This window comes from Mustela erminea, chromosome 17 (genome assembly GCF_009829155.1).
Source record: "Mustela erminea isolate mMusErm1 chromosome 17, mMusErm1.Pri, whole genome shotgun sequence".
NCBI classification, from domain to species: domain Eukaryota; kingdom Metazoa; phylum Chordata; class Mammalia; order Carnivora; family Mustelidae; genus Mustela; species Mustela erminea.
In genome coordinates this window covers 26559926-26577632 of record NC_045630.1, presented here as the reverse complement: position 1 = coordinate 26577632, position 17707 = coordinate 26559926, and the positions used below count along the sequence as shown (strand labels likewise).

At 35.2% G+C, this 17707-nt stretch overlaps 1 protein-coding gene across 4 annotated transcripts in view; it reads right to left on the bottom strand.

Annotated features, from left to right (window-relative positions):
- COP1 (COP1 E3 ubiquitin ligase) overlaps window positions 1-17707 on the bottom strand; it is a 245993-nt gene that overhangs the window by 87898 nt on the left and 140388 nt on the right. For all 4 annotated transcript variants that reach the window (XM_032317091.1, XM_032317088.1, XM_032317089.1 and 1 more), the window contains exon 15: window positions 8398-8514. In XM_032317091.1, the coding sequence (XP_032172982.1) occupies window positions 8398-8514 (117 nt within the window). The remainder of the gene's footprint in view (window positions 1-8397; window positions 8515-17707) is intronic.

Sequence of the window (17707 nt, the reverse complement as noted above, 5' to 3'; positions counted from 1 at the left end):
ATGAGAACGTGAGCTTTATTAGTTAACGTCTGAAAGCTAAGAATGAGGATAAAATCTTGTACTATTTGTAAATTAACAGCCGAAAGATATGTATATAAAATAGCCTCAAATAGCTGTACTCAGAATCAAGAAGTCTTTATGGAAGAAGCTTTACAAAAATTCTTCTGAGTTGGGGCACCCGGGTAGCTCAGTCAGTTAGCATCTGACTCTTGTTTTTGGCTCAGGTCATGACCTTGGGATTGTGGGATTGAGCCCTGCACTGGGCTCTACATTCAGTGCAGTCTGCTTGTCACTCTGTCTCTGCTCCTCCCAATGCTTGTCTTTATTTATTTATTTATTTTAAAATATTTTATTTATTTATTTGACAGAGAGCACAAGTAGGGGGAGCAGCAGGTGGAGAGAGAAGGAGAAGCAAGCTCCTTGCTGAGCAGGGAGCCCAATGCGGGGCTCAATTCCAGGATCCCAGGATCATGAACTGAGCCAAAGGCAGCCACGTAACCAACTGAACAACCCAGGCACTGCCTCCCTTTTTTATTTTTTAAAGATTTCTCTCTCAAATAAATAAATAAAATCTTTAAAAAAAATTCTTCTGAGTAAAAATTTTCAGAGTTAACAACATGAGTCATGTATAAAGAACAATGAAGTCAATCATGAGGATTTAGAAAAGAAGCAAAGGAATCTATATTTATTCTTGAAGCATTAAGAAGCACCTGTAAGTTTTAGAGTAAGAGGAATAATACATATATCTAAAAATAAATGTATCAGGGCACCTGGGTGGCTCAGTGGATGAAGCCACTGCTTTCGGCTCAGGTCACGATCTCAGTGTCCTGGGATCGAGCCCCGCATCGGGCGGGAAGAGAGAAGGCTGCTTCCCCTTCTCTCTCTGCCTGACTCTCTGCCTACTTGTGATCTCTCTCTCTCTCTCTGTGTCAAATAAATAAATAAAATCTTTAAAAAAATAAAAGTATCAACAACAAAATTCTTTTGAAAACTAAATTATTATACCAATCACAAAAAACTACAAAGTCTTAAAAAATGAGAAAACAAATGTTTTTATGCATATGAACTATTTAGCTTACAGAGAGTAACAAAGAGTTTACAGTAACTAAAACTAAAAATGCTAACTGTAACAGAGTTACAGAAGATATTTCAAAATCCCTGTTTGTTCTAGAAACAGTATTCCTTCCCCAGTGAATATGTTATTGGCATAAATACCACCCCTAAATTGGAATAATACTAAACTTACCTTTGATTTACATCACTAACTTTTGGGGTAATAAACTATTATTACTTTAAAAAGAATGCCTTAAGAGTTCCCGTATTTTGGGCTCCTGGGTGGCTCAGTCATTAAGCGCCTGCCTTCAGCTCAGGTCATGATCCCGGCTCAGGTCATGACCCCGGAGTCCTGCAATCAGGACTCCCTCCTCAGCGGTAAGCCTGCTTCTCCCTCTCCCACTCCCTCTCCTACTCCCCCTGCTTGTGTTCCCTCTATGGCTGTGTCTCTCTCTCTCTGTCAAATAAGTAACATAACATTACATAACATAAGTACCCATATTTCCTACCTGTTATAATAATTTCAGTTTTTAAAATTGCCAAGATGCTTCAAGTTATTATGCAAGCCAACTCTGATGTTCCCTTAAAACCACAGATTTCTGAGTTCAACCTCATTTTATAGTGCTCTCCCAAACTGGCTTTAGAGAAGAAAACTGGAGAAAAATTGTTTTCTTACCTTTTTCTACTTATTCTATTTAAAAGATTTTATTTATTTATTTGACAGAGAGAAATCACAAGTAGGCAGAGAGGCGCGTAAAGAGAAAGAAGGGGGAAGAAGGCTCCGTGCTGAGCAGAAAGCCTGATCTGGGGCTCGATCCCAGGACCCTGAGATAATGGCCTGAGCAGAAGGCAGAGGCTTAACCCACTGAGACACCCAGGTGCCCCCCTTTTTCTACTTATTAAGAAAACATCATGTAGTAATCAAGTAACAGACAACAAACACTTATACTTTCACCTTTACATTAAAAATATTATCCTGTCTTCTGGTAAAAGCATGTTTCAGATAATCTCAATACTTAAGATTTTTTACATGGTTTAAAATAAAACTCAAAGCTTTTTTTCTCAATGTTAATCACAAAAAAGTAGTTTAAAATTAATGGTCTACTATTTTCAAGGAGACCATGACTCACGATTTAATATTTTAAAAGAAATGCTTGTGAATTTTTACCATACTTCAAGAGATTTTTCATGCTATACTCTTCAATTAAAAAAAAAAAACCCAAGAACTAGACATATTTTTATATTATAATAATAGGCAAATGAGTAAATGATAAAGTAAAAGAGAGAGAGAAATGAATTACTTGTACCAAATAGAAATACATTATCTAAATGAAGGTTAAGTAGGGAAGCTGAATTAGCAAGATGTGTCACTACTCAGTAGGCAGGACCTACAATGCCCTTGAAACAGGGAGTCAAAACATAATTGTGGGTAGCTTGCTTACTCATTCATTGTCTATTTCTTCTCACTCCAAAAGCAATGCTTAAAAATGTGCAATCCACTCCTAATGTCAAATTCATCATCACAAATGACATTCATTAAGCAATCTCAGGAATATGACCCTGTACTTCTCCCAGTGGCAAAATAAATGGTACAGTTAAAGAGTGATGTTTTACAGTTTAAAGAAAAACATTTAGACAATAGTCTACATTCTAAGAAATGTTGCAATTCTAAATGAAAATGATACAACATAAGTCATTGTTTTTCTAATAAAATGCATGTTTCAATCAGTAAAAGACAGAATTAAAGACAGTGAATAAAGAAGGACTACTGGTGGATACTAAATACCTATTTCAAAGCTAGAAAAATTATGTCCTTAACTCATATGAAACTGCATTGTGCTGGATAAGGCCAATGACCTCGGCATCCATTCCTACCACCTTATTAAAGCCTATGGAGGATGGAAAGTTAAAAACTGTATTGCCCAGATCCTGTTAAAGTTGTGCTTCCAGATGTGCATGGGTTTCTAGCACAGGGAAGCACTTATATAAGATCTGAAAAATAGAAACTTGGTGTTCATTCAGCTTTGGATATTTCTGTTGCAAGCATCACTTAAGGATGTGGAGGTTTTCTAATGTAATTTTTCAATGTCCAGTCTCTAGCTTTCTATCAGTTACAGTAAACGATTTCTGATCTCTTGATTATAGCAATAGCATAACCTACTTGAACTCAACATATCTTGATCTTGATTGGATGAGAAAGAAAGAACATCTCTCTTGGTCTACTGATACTTAGGGTGAGATAATAATCATTATAAGAGGTTCAGCCTACAGATCTCTAACCCTTCCAACAAGTAAGTTTGGGTAACAATGTTAGGTACACTGGCACTATAGGATATTCTGGTCTGAAGCATCTCTCATACACATACAACTCTTGAAGAAACTTGACAAATATTTAACTAGACCCACCAAAAAGAAAAAAGAGAGAAAACACAAAAGACCAGTTAGCAATGAAAGATGGGGGGCGCCTGGGTGGCTCAATGGGTTAAGCCGCTGCCTTTGGCTCAGGTCATGAAGTCCGAGTCCTCGGATCGAGCCCCGCATCGGGCTCTCTGCTCAGCGGGGAGCCTGCTTCCTCCTCTCTCTCTGCCTGCCTCTCTGCCTGCTTGTGATCTCTCTCAATAAATCTCTCTCAAATAAATAAATTTAAAAAAAAAAAACTTTAAAAAAAAAAAAAAAAGATGGGACACTACTACTAACACTACAAAAATTAAAAGAACAATAAGAGAATGTTAAAACACTTTATTACACCAAATTACAAAAATTAAATATACAAACTCCCAGAAAGGAAGTCAATACCAAAACTGAGTTAAAAATGAAACAGAAGGGGCGCCTGGGTGGCTCAGTGGGTTAAGCCGCTGCCTTCGGCTCAGGTCATGATCTCAGGGTCCTGGGATCGAGTCCCACATCGGGCTCTCTGCTCAGCAGGGAGCCTGCTTCCTCCTCTCTCTCTCTGCCTGCCTCTCTGCCTACTTGTGATCTCTCTCTGTCAAATAAATAAATAAAATCTTTAAAAAAAAAAAAAAGAAACAGAAAATCTGAATGAATTTTTAAGAAGAAATTAAATTATGTATTTAAAATATTCTCATGAAGTCCAAGTTCAGATGATTTCACTGATAAATTCCATCAAATATTTAAAGAAGAGGGCCACTTGGGTCACTCAGTTTGTTAAATGCTGCCTTTGGCTCAGGTCATGGTCCCAGGGTCCTGGAATCAAGCCCCTCTTTGGGCTCCCTGCTTAGTGAGGAGTGTGCTTCTCCTCTCCCTCTGCCCCTTCTCCTGCTCATGTTCTCTCTCTTGCTCACTCTCTCTCTCTCTCAAATAAATAAATAAATAAAATATTTTTTAAAAAATTTAAAGATGAAAGTAATACCAACCCTTTACAAACTCATTCAGTAAATAAATACTTCCCAACTCATTCTATAAGGCCAATAGTACTTTGCTATCAAAGCCAGAAAGCATCTTAAGAAAGTTACAAATACCACAAAAATACTTAAAACATTAGAACACTCAATTCTGCAACATATAAGAAAAATTTTATACCATGGCTAAGAGAGATTTTTCCCAGGAATGGAAGGTTTATTTAGCATTCAAAACCACAATAATAACGAACTATCCCCTATTATTATAATAATGGACATAAACTACAAGATTATCTCAAAAGACATAGAAAAAGACAGACAAAATCTAACACTCATTCATAATAAATACTCTTAGCAAACTAGGAATAGGAAATTTACTCAACCTGATAAAGGTATCAACAAAAATCTTAGAGCTAATATCACACTTAATTGTGAAGAACTGAATGTTTTCTCCATGAGGTATGGAAGTTCTTTCTGCCACTTCCATTCAACATTATACCTGGGCCTTTAGCTCATACAAGTAAGCAAGAAGACATTAGCATAATAAAGGAAGAAATTAAATTATTTTAATTCACAGATACCTTGATCCTAAATATAGAAATCCCATGAAATCCACAATAAAACTAAGAAGAAAAAATACACAAGACCAGCAAGACTGTAGGATGCAAGATCAATATACAAAAGTTAATTCTATTTCTGTACTTTAGTAACAAACAATTCAAAAATAAGATTAAGAAAATTCCATTTACAATACATCTCAAAGTAATAAAATACTCTAAGTCCACTGGAATTTAAATAAAAACTTGGAAAAAAATTTTAAATTAAAAAAAGTAATAAAATACTCAGGAATAAATTAAACAAGACAAGTTCAAGACTTATGTACACTAGGAATTATAAAATAATTATTCAAATGATTTTTTTAAAAACAGATCAAATTTATGATTATAGATATAAAAGTAACAGCAATAACACCTATTTATCAAAAGAATTCTGCATTATGTGCAAAAAAAGTTTATTCTACAAACACAAATATAATTCAATATCAGAAAATGCATATACATAATTCATGTCAACAAATTAAATCATGTGACTGTATCAACTGTGGCTATACAGGCACTTGATGAAATACTGAAGTTGCATCTAAGAAACAATAAAATGAAATCATCTTAATTTAATAAAGACTATTTTCCAAAAGTAGATATTCTAGGACCACCTGGGTAGCTCAGTCAGCTGAGCATCTGACTCTTTGTTTTAGCTCAGGTCATGATCTCAAGCTGGTAGTCATGAGATTGAGCCTTGGTCAATCCTCACTCAATGTAGAGAGGACTCTCTCCCTCTCACCTCCCCTCACCAGCGCAGGCACTCTCTCTTTCTCACACTAATAAATAAATCTTAAAATAGAAAAAAAAGACACCCTACAAAGTGAAGGACTGAAGCCCATTCAACTACATGAAACAGATGAGGAAAGTAACTATCACTAGTCTCATAGAAACACTGCATGGTGTTTCTATGTATTTTTTAATAGAAGAGAAGGCATTAAACCACTGGAAAAGAAGAAAAGCAAACATCATTTTGGCCACTATCAAGTATAAATAGATAACTCAAAGACTCCACCAAAAAAACCACTAGATTTAATAAGAAACGTCTATAAAGTGCCTAGATATAATACATATATCTAAATATTAAAAATTTTTATCTACTTTCAGCAAACAGTACTTAAAATAAGCAATAGAAAAAACAGAACCAAAACTTAGACATAGAAAAAAATTAACCAGAAAGACCTCATACCTAAATGAAGTAAACTATGAAATCTCATTGTGAGATAAAAATAATCCCAACAAACAGAAAACTACCCCATATAACTATGTGGGAAGATGTACTATCTTAATAATGCCAGTGGTTCCAAAATTAACAAATAAATAAAATGTAATTCAGAGGAGAATCCCAAAAGAATTTTTCTAGAATTGGAAAAAGATAAATCTTAAAGTATACATGGAAAAGCAAATGCAAAAATTAAGTAAGAAAAACATGAAAATTTAAAACAGTAAGGGCAAACAGCCTGCCAGACAGTAAAGCATTTTTTAAAGTAGGTTTCCCGGGGCGCCTGGGTGGCTCAGTGGGTTAAAGCCTCTGCCTTCGGCTCGGGTCTTGATCCCAGGGTCCTGGGATCAAGCCCCACATCGGGCTCTCTGCTTAGCGGGGAGCCTGCTTCCTCCTCTCTCACTCTCTGCCTGCCTCTCTGCCTACTTGTGATCTGTCAAATAAATAAATAAAATCTTTAAAAAAAAAAAAAATAAAATAAATAAAGTAGGTTTCCCTAAGTCATCTGGCTGGCTCAGTCGGAAGACCTTGGAACTCTTTATCTCAGGGCTGTGAGTTTGAGCCCCAGATTGGGTACACAGACCACATAAGTAAATAAACTTTAAAATTAAATTAAATTAAACTGGATTTAAAAATTAAAAAATACATAAATAAAGTAGGTTTCCCTTTGCCAGGAACAAAAAATTCTGAAGATGTTCATATCTGTTCATATCTATTAAATACTGACAATAACTTCAATTCATACATGATAGCCAATGGTGAGTGTGTTTATAAAACAGAATGTAACAATAAAACTCAATAAGCTATTAAATGCATGATAAAGTATTAATAATGAAAATAACTAAACAATTACTAAATACCATATTAGAAAAGCTTTGTATATAACATTTTCCTTTCATAGTCTTCATAAAGCATCAAAGGACTATCTCTATTTTAAGGATAAGAAACGTGCGGAGATAAATTAATCCGCTTGCCTAGTCAGTGATAGAAAAGGGATTTAATAAGGAAATAGTAGGTTCAAATGGAAAAGAATACCATTTGATTAGGAAAAACAAAAAGAGAAACATAACAGAAAGAGAATTTTACCTAGAGATACATGTTAGACTGTACCTTACTGAAACTATGAAATTGCGTCAGTGTGTAAGTAAATAAATAAACTGAAATAAGGAAAGGGTATAATAACAAATAAGATTTAAATTGTGCTTCTCCTTTTATAAGGGTGTTTCTGTGTTCATTATATGGTGCCAAAATTATCTTTAAAAAACTGAGATTATCAATATAAAAAGAATCAAAGAGATTTTCTAATGCAGAAGTTAAATTACAAGTGTTTACTATTTACTGTTCTAGTTAACAATTAGGGGGAGTGGACAGATACAGAAGACAAAGGACTAGGGCAACCATATGATTTATCTTCCAACCCATAACACTTCTGAGAATGAAAGAAAGCACTAATAGTAATGATAACAATATAAGTATAAACCATGACTGGCAAAGGCAGACATTTGGTCACCCTAGTTAAGAAAATTATATTAACAAGAAATTCTTTGCTATAGTAATAGCTAACACGTTTTTGAGAACTTCCTATGTTACCATGCATTCCATGATGCAAGATTTTACCTGTCTCATTCATTGTCCCTATATATATAATTTATACATATATATGTATAAATTGTCCTTATATAATTTATACATATATGTGTGTACATATATAATTTATACATATAAATATGTATATACATATACACACATATATATGTATAAATATGTATACATATATATGTATAAATTAAATTTTTAAAATAATGAATAAATGTCATTTAATCAAAAAAATGGATTCCTTCGTCTGTATAATATAGCTTAATCATTTAAATGTCATTATGACCTAAGTGTGTGAATAAGCATTAGTTCATGCATGCAAAGACTTGGAGGAACAACAAAAATAATCAACAAACCATCTCTAGGTATGAAAGATGGTGACAGAATACTAAAATTAAGGCATAGTAATAAATGAGTAATGATGGCACTGCATACTTCTTAGAATCTAATAACAAAAAACAAAATTTAAACTTACAAAGTAAGTTATTCATTTTAAACTACTGTCTTTTATCCTAGGCACAATATGCAATCAACATCAAAAGAAGACAAAGCTGCTTTCATTTCTTACCTGCACAGCCGAAAGCCAAATGGTATCGAGAAGAGGGGCTGAATTTAACACAGCACACATTAGCCTTCGCCTCAATGCTTGCCACTGAGTTGTCTAGGTTGGTAGACCATAGCTTCACTAAGAGTAAAGGAAAACAAAAATGAGAAGAATTAAACAATGCATTAGCAAATGCTTCTGTAACGCAGAATGTTTGCTTATTGCTACAGTTGCCTTTTCATATTAATCCAAAACATTTTCCTTTAGAGAGGGGTTAAAAAAAAAAAAAGCAATATGGAGATATATGTCTATTTGTTTCAGTATTCTTTAAATGGTATTGGGGGGATGGTGACCCTGGCTAGCTCACTCAGTAGCACATGTGACTCTTGGGTCTTGGGGTGGTGATTTCAAGCCCCACATTAGACATGGAGCCTACTTTAAAAAAAAAATGGTGTGTATTTTTCTCAAGTATCATGGGTTGGAAGATGAATCAGATAGTCATCCCACTGCTACACAAACATGCATGCACAAATACACTTTCATATTTATTTACATATCTCAGAATACAAATGCCATTTGTAAAGTACCTGGAAGCAGTTCTTGATTTGCCTTTCAATTAAGAATTCCATGGTTTTAGAATTTTATGCCAGAACTCAAGTTATATGATTTAAGTGTATCTAAAGTAATGTTATAGAATTACTTAGTTAAACTTTATTTTGTTTTAATATTTGGTATTTGGTCCAGTCCAGTGGTATATACTGAGATTTGTAAAAGGCGAAAGATTTATGCGATCTGAAGAGAAACCAGAGTATATATACTGAGATTTGTAAAGATTAAAGAAAAACTGATCAGAGAAGGTCAGATCTCAGAGCAGAAATAGAAAGTGAGCTGTTGTTTTTGTAAGGTACCAAAGCACAGATTATATCATACATCAAAAATGCCTTCATAGACAACAGAATACACATATAAAACAGATTTTCAAGGTATTGGTTATACTCCTGGTTACACATCAGAATTAATAATGAACATTAACCATAACAAGAACAAAAATCTTCCTACCCATCTTTTCAATGGGTGTCAATGTCCTGTCACCCAATGTCCTGTCCTGGACAATACCCAGTTGGGGTCCAGGTACTGGTATTTGTTTAAAAAGCTTTTTGGGTGATTCCAGTGTGCATTTGGGTTGAAAACCAGTATTAAGATGAAGGCATAGTAAAATTTAAGAATCTTTTTAGGAATACTAGTATGGCGATCAGTAAATGGGAGTTAAAAAAAAAAAAAGTAAAAATGGTTCCAACTATTACTTCTATAAAATGGTATTTTCTAAGAATAGAAATTTTCTGGGCGAATGGGTTAATTTATCTTTTACAAGTGGAATTCCATAGAAAGTTTCTTTAAATACGTGGACCCCGAATAAAAGTTAACCGTTAAAAAAATTTACTTACAACCTAATCAATCTATTAGTCTCCTAAGAGAAAAATAAGACACTCAATATTAAAATAAAAGAATAAGAGTTTTAAATAGCAATATTTGTCTTGTTTTCATGTTATTTTCTAATAGGAACCATGTGTTATTCCAGTCAACATACAACTGTCCCAGCAATTAAGATATACAATCTGAGATGAAATAGCTAGCTATAATTAAAAGTCCACATGTCTAATACAGCATTTATAGATTAGAATACCAAGTGGTAGAGCTGTACTCTCAAAAAATAGCAAGCCAAAGTTAATCCACAGCAAATATTTATGGAGCACCTACTAGCCCCATAATCCCAATACTAATCACTAAGAACCTTTATAAATAAGGTTTATCCATCAGTATTTTATAACAATTCAAAATAAGTAAGCATAGGAATGAACTAGAACAAAAGGACAGTTAAATTAGAAGGTCTTTTGTTAATTTCATGCTAATTTTCTCAATGTTAATGTAACCATTAACATTTTAAAAATAAGTCACAATGGTAAGCACTACTGATTATAATTTTCAATATAAAAGATACTAGATTACATAGAATTCGATATATCTGTCTGAGCTTAAACAATAACCAGAGTTTAAAGATATACTAAATATATACAGCATAATAAGAAAAATATATAAAGAATACACTCTATTAAACAAAATAGGTATTGTGAGTTAAACCACATTCCCCAAAAAGCTATGTTATAGTCTTAATCCCAGGTACATCTGAGTGTCACCTAATTTGTAAATAGGGTCTTTGCAGATATAGTCAAGTTAAGATGAAGTCATATTGGATCGATTAGGATGACCCTAAATCCAAAGAATGGTTTCTTGATAAAAAGAGGGAGGGTTGGGTAAAGAGGTACAAATAAAAAAGGCCATGTATTGAAAAAGGCAGAAATTAGATGCAATTACAAGTCAAGAAATACCCAGGATTGGTACTAGCCACCAGAACTGGGAAGGCAGCAAAGAAAGGATTCCTCCTTAGAACCTTCAGAGAGAGCATGGCCTCACCAACACCTTGATTCTAGGCTTCTCGCCTCTAGTATGGTGAGAAAATACATTTCTATTGTGGAAACCAAACAGTTTATGATAATGCTGCTATGGGATTCCTAGGAAACTACTAGAACAGATATGATGAAATATCCTAAGATGACATCATAGATAAAAGGTAAAATAGTAAAGTGTAGAAGAAATCAACAAAAAGTTTGGAAGAAAATGTGTGAAACAAATATAAATGAGACAGTCCTCAAAAGAAGAAGAACATATATAAATCAGTAATAATATGCCTACCGTTAAAGAATGACACTAAAAATTTCATTAAAAATCAATAAATATATAATTTTACATTTAATGTGAAAACTACCTTTTGTTAAGAAAAAGTAAAAGTAAATTCAAACTAAAATACCAACCTCAAGGTGAGGAGCTAATTAAGGCAATTAAACTCATGGCACTTCTGTATATATAGTCTCCTATGAACTTCAGTTAAAAACAAAAACAAAAACAAAATAGTGACTGTTAGGAAAACCATGTTGCAATGTAAGAAGCTAGAAAAAAAACCAAACTTGTTCTGAATACTAGCTAGCTGGCTTAAGAAAATGAACTTGTTACTTAAGTCCCATTACAAAATACTAAATTTGGGGGGCGCCTGGGTGGATCAATCAGTTAAGCTTCTACCTTCGGCTCAGGTCATGATCCTGGGATCCTGGAATCCTAGGATCGGGCCCTGTGTTGGGATCCCTTCTCAGCGGGAAGTCTACTTCTCTCTCTCCCTCCTGCTCTCTTTCCCTCTCTCAAATAAATAAATAAAATCTTAAAAAAAAAAATACTACATTTTTTAAAACCCAACTACTGTAGAAGATGGTTTTAGTTTATCATCCATTAATTTGTAAAATCGGAGTTAAACATACTCTAAGTTTTTATTCAATTATTATTTTTTCCAAAAATAAAACACACTGAATATCTATAATAACAGCACCAATTACAATATGCAGTATGTATATGTTTTAGAGCTTCTCAGACAAGGCCCACTGCACGTCTATTTGCACCAAAACATCCTAAAAAGGAAATTATTATTTAAAAAAAAAAAGAAACACAGGTGTTTGACACCATAAAAAAGCCTGTCTTTAGTTCAATTATGAGTACACTTGATATCTGATACTCTTGGACCCACTTCTAAACTACTGCCTAGATGCTACAGAAAACAGCGCGAGTAAAATGGGATAATGCTGTTTCACTAGAAACTACAGAAAACCCGAGGGACAAACGTACTATCTTATAAATCAATAAAAACAAATATGAAAGGAAGCCTGGGTGGCTCAGTTGGTTAAGCGTCTGCTTTGGCTCAGGTCATCATCCCAGGATCCTGGGATGGAGTCCCACGTTGGCCTCAGGGAGTCTGCTCCTCCCTCGGCCTACTGCTCTGCCCCCCTCCCGTTTCATGCTCTCGGTCTCTCTCTCTCTCCCCCTCTCAAATAAATAAAATCTATTTTAAAAATACGAAAGACAGGGGCGCCTGGGTGGCTCAGTCAGTTAAGCGTCTGCCCTCAGCTCAGGTTGATCTCAGGGTCCTGAAATCCAGTCCCACATCAGGCTCCCCGCCCACCAGGGAGTTGGTCTACTACTCCCTCTGCCTCTCTGCCTGCTGCTCCCTGTGCTTGCCCCTCTCTCTCTCTCACACATAAATAAATAAAATCAATCTTAAAAAAATATGAATGATAAAGCACAAAGATGTTCACTTTGACACTACTGATTTACCAAGTTTTTCTTTTAAACTCGATCAAATAGAGAAAACAGACCTTGTTGTACTAGTTAGCTGTTGTTGCACACCAAATTGCTCCAAAACTTACAACTTAAAACAACAAAATTTACTGTCACGTGGGTCAGGAATTTCCGAGCAGCCTAGCTGGACAGTCTTGGCTGAGTCTCAAGGCCCAGAGAGGTTGCCATTCAGCTGAGCTAGAGGATCCAGTGCAAACTCACTCAACATGGCTCCTGGCATGAGGAGGCAGTTCCCCACCATTTGAGTTTTTGGTTTTTTTTTTTTTTTTAATATTTTATTGATTTATTTGAGAGAGAGCAAAAGCAGGGAGAGCGCAGAGGGAGAGAGGAAGAAGCACATACACCCTGCTGAGCAGGGAACCCAACAAAGGGCTCGATCCCAGAACTCTGGGATCATGACCTAAGCCTAATGCAGGCACTTAACTAACTAAGCCACCCAAGCGCCCCGTTATTTGGGCTTATGACAATACTCTTAGCTTCTCGACACTGAACCAAATATAAAGAGAGAATGATGAAGACAGAGGCTGCAGTGTTTTATATCAACTATTTTCAGAAGTGACATATACCTTCAAGTCTATAATATTTTACCAAGCACAAAGACTAGAAAAATGGGGAGGAAAGTCTGAGAATACTAGGAGACAGATCACGGGGGCTACCTGGGAGGCCATCTAACATAAGCCTTTTAAATTCACTTGAATAATGGAGATATTACATTTAGTAAAGTTATAACTTATAGGAATGATAACTGACTAAAATTATAAATTAGAAGAAAGATAACTACTATCTTCATGCTGTTTAATATGCGGCAATTCATTTTTTAGTCCTTTGATAAAAAAGAAGTGTTTCATTCAGATCCATTAACTAAAATTATTTTTTTAAACTTGTCAAGATTTCAAATTTATCACATTGACATTAATGTATGCAGCTATGAAAATCTGGAATGAATAAGAACCTATAACTACTGCTGTTCTAGAGCCTAAATATTCTTCAAATTCATATTTGGGGATAAAAAAATTTGAAAGAATGTGATCATTCTAATTCAAAAGCAAGGTTATTTACTGCAAATGATTCTTAGTTCATGCATTTGAAAAGGAAAATATATTTTTTGTAAAGAAGTTATAAATTGGTTCATAAAATTCTTTCCTGATTACCCTGCAACACAGAAATGCTACATCTATTAGCCTGCTATATTCATGTTTAACACCCAAGTAGTACATATATATTTGAAAATAAACTATTTTTTAAATACATGGCATTAAATAAAATAAATAAATAACAGCATGAATACAAAAACTTCAGTTTTAAGGACTTAGTATTATGGATTGAAAAAACAATATCAACTAATAACTTAAAAATTTAATAAATAAAAATATAAAATGTTAAAAAATAAAATATATAAAATGCTAAATATGTAAAATACATTATGTGTGCTAAATGTGTAGATGCTAAATGTGTAAAATACATTAAAAGCAATGTAAAGCATTCTTATTATAAATTACCACAAAAGCAGTATTTTACAAGCAATATTTGTAAGTAGAAATCACCAAACACTCACAAGAGTGATAATTTACTAACACTAAAAATTTTTAAGATGGGCGTAAATGCATTTGGGACTCAGTACCAACCAAGACAAAGTAAGCCCACTATAGCCAATCTCTCTATGAGATTACTCTGAGGACAATGTAAAAAACAAAAGCAAAAAGCAAATATCTGAGGAATTCAAAAAGTAAGGAAAAGGAGTCATTATGAGAAGGACATTCAAAAGTTAAAAGAAGTAACCAGGGGGAGGAGTCAAGATGGCGGAGAAGTAGCAGGCTGAGACTACTTCAGCTAGCAGGAGATCAGCTAGATAGCTTATCTAAAGATTGCAAACACCTGCAAATCCATCGGCAGATCGAAGAGAAGAAGAACAGCAATTCTGGAAACAGAAAAACAACCATTTTCTGAAAGGTAGGACCGGCGAAGTGAATCCAAAGCGACGAGAAGATAGACCACGGGGGAGGGGCCGGCTCCCGGCAAGCAGCAGAGCAATGGAGCACAAAATCAGGACTTTTAAAAGTCTGTTCCGCTGAGGGACATCGCCCCAGAGGCTAAACTGGGGCGAAGCCCACGCGGGGTCAGCGTGGCCTCAGGTCCCGCAGGGTCACAGAAGGATCGGGGGTATCTGAGTGTCGCAGAGCTTGCAGGTATTGGAACGGGAAAGCCGGCTACAGAGACAGAGCCGACAGTAAGCTCGCAGCTCAGGGTTACCTGAGCTCGGAGCGCGGCCGGAGGTCAGGCAGAGGGGAGTTACTGGGCGCTGTTCTCTGAGGGCGCACTGAGGAGCGGGGCCCCGGGCTCTCGGCTCCTACGGGCTGGAGACCAGGAGGCCGCCATTTGTATTCCTGTCCTCCGGAACTCTACGGAAAGCGCTCAGGGAACAAAAGCTCCTGAAAGCAAACCCGAGCGGATTACTCAGCCCAGCCCCTGGTAAGGGCGGTGCAATTCCGCCTGGGGCAAAGACACGTGAGAATCACTACACCAGGCCCCTTCCCCAGAAGATCAACAAGAAATCCAGCCAAGACCAAGTTTACCTACCAAGGATGGGATTGGGAGGGAGGCAAACCGTAAGTGACTCTTAATCTCACAAAACAAACTGAGGGATGCTGGGGGGAGGGGGGTTGGGAGACGGGGGGTGGGGCTATGGACATTGGGGAGGGTATGTGCTTTGGTGAGTGCTGTGAAGTGTGTAAACCTGGTGATTCACAGACCTGTACCCCTGGGGATAAAAATGTATGTTTATAAAAAATAAAAAATTAAAAAAAAAAAGAAGTAAACCAGTGCAGGAGGGTAAGAGTACCATTTCTTTTCTCCCTCTTTTTTACCCACGGCAAGCCAAAATCAGCACCTCAATAAGCAAAAACTGAGGAAAATCCCTGTGTTTCTGACCATAAGACTGGAAAAAGGCATTCCTGCAAGCCAGAGGATTGAGGGTCTTTTTTTTTTTTTTTTCATTTGTTTTATTCTTCTCTCTCAACAATCCCCTGGGTGGGCTTCCATCACAGAGTTACAGCAGTATGACAAGCTAATATTCCCACAGAAACTCCATCTCTGTGGTCATAAAAAGGAGTAACTCATCTATAGAGAAACCTCAACTTTCTTGACAAAGCCTCAGGAAAAAAGGGAAACAAAGAATATGGGAGAAACCTGGAAAAGCAAGCACTGGAGAAGGAGATCCAGTATCCTGTGTATGAACTGGACTAAGTCTTTAGTTACTTACAAGTTCTCTATGTGTATGATAGACATAAAGAAGCATCACAAAGGCTTTGTGCATTGAACTACAATTGAAAAGACAACGCAGTTTCCAGACTAACTTCTGACTGGCATATGCATGAGACAAACCAATGTAGCACACAGCACAGGCTTTGAAAACCGCTCTGACAATGGAACTATCATTCATTCACAAAGAAAGCAACACAGAACATATAGTCACTATCTAAACTGCTGATCAACTGCTTGAAAACAACACAAAACAAAACAAAACAAAGAACATTATCTAGAAAATGTGAACAGGACCAGACTCTTAAATAATATTCAAAATGCCTAACATACAACTCACCAATTACTGAATATATAAAAATCCAGGAAAACGTGAAGAATTTAAAAGAAAGATACCACCAACAAAAATCAATCCTAAAAATCTAGCTGTTGGGATTATTAAACAGATTTTAAAGCAACTACTGTAACTGTGCTCCATGGGGTAAAGGTAAACACATTTAAAGCTAATAGAGAGAGAGAAATATTCAGTAGAAATATAGGAACTATAAAATAACAATCAAATGAAATTTTAGAAAAAAAATACAGTAATTTACATAAGAGATTTACTGGACTGAATCAATATCAAAATGAAAGTAAACAGATAAAGGAGCCAGTGATGTAAAAGAACAGAAATTACTTAATGTAAAAAAGATAAAAAATATTAAAATAAAAATAAAATAAAAAGAACAGTGACTGTGACTGAGGGGCATATAAGACAAAAATGAAAGGTCTAATACTCGTGTAATCTCAGAGGAAAGGAAAAAGAGATCACTGCTTTGATGAATATCTAAAAAGTAGATTCAGAAGAAAGAATATTAATAGGGATAAAGAATTATATTATATATTGATAAAAGGGTCAATTCATGAAGACAACAATTCTAAATGCTTAAGACCCTAACAAAACAGCTTCAAAAAACCAAGCAATCAAAAGAAGAAGCAAAACATCCCCTCCTCGCTGAAAGGAGAAATGAAATCAGATTTCAACACGCCTGTTTCATAATCAGTAGAACAAGGAGACAAGACAAAAACAGCAAAGATACAGAAAACCAAAAAGATACTATCAATAAGCTTGATCTAATTGACCCAGAATACTCCAATGGAGAACACTGGAGAACTCTTCAATACACTTGGAATATTTACTAAGGCAGATCATATTTTGGACCATAAAACAAATCATAACAAATAGGAAAGAATTAAAGCCATATAAAACATGTTCTCCAACGAGAATTAAGCTATAAATCTTAAGCAAACTAAACAAGAGAGTCACAAGAAAAATTACGTGTGCTTTTAAAAGTTAATGAACAAACAGATATATTATATGAAAATTTGAGGGGTCAGCTCAAGGGGTGCTTAAAGGGAAATGTACACCTGGAAATATTTACATTGGAAAAGATAAAAGGCTCAAATCAATGACATAAACTTCAACCTTAATAAAACAGAGAAACAGAATCACACCCAAAGAAAAAAAAATTACGTTAATGTGGGGAAAAAAGCTAATGAACAAACATTAATGAAACTACAAATAGAAAACAAGCAAAATTAAATAAATAAGTAAATAAAAATAAAATAAAATCAAGGGTTAGATATTTGAAAAAGATAATTAAAATTGATAAGCTTAATGCCACATTGACCTAAATATATAAGTAACAGATAATGAAAGACAGGACACAAAATATCAATTCCAGAAAGGTACAGACCACCAAAGCTCACACAAGAAGAAAGAGATGAATTGAATAGTTCTAAATTTACTAAAGAAATTAAATTCTTCTGCCACAGGTTAAAAGGTATACCACAGAGA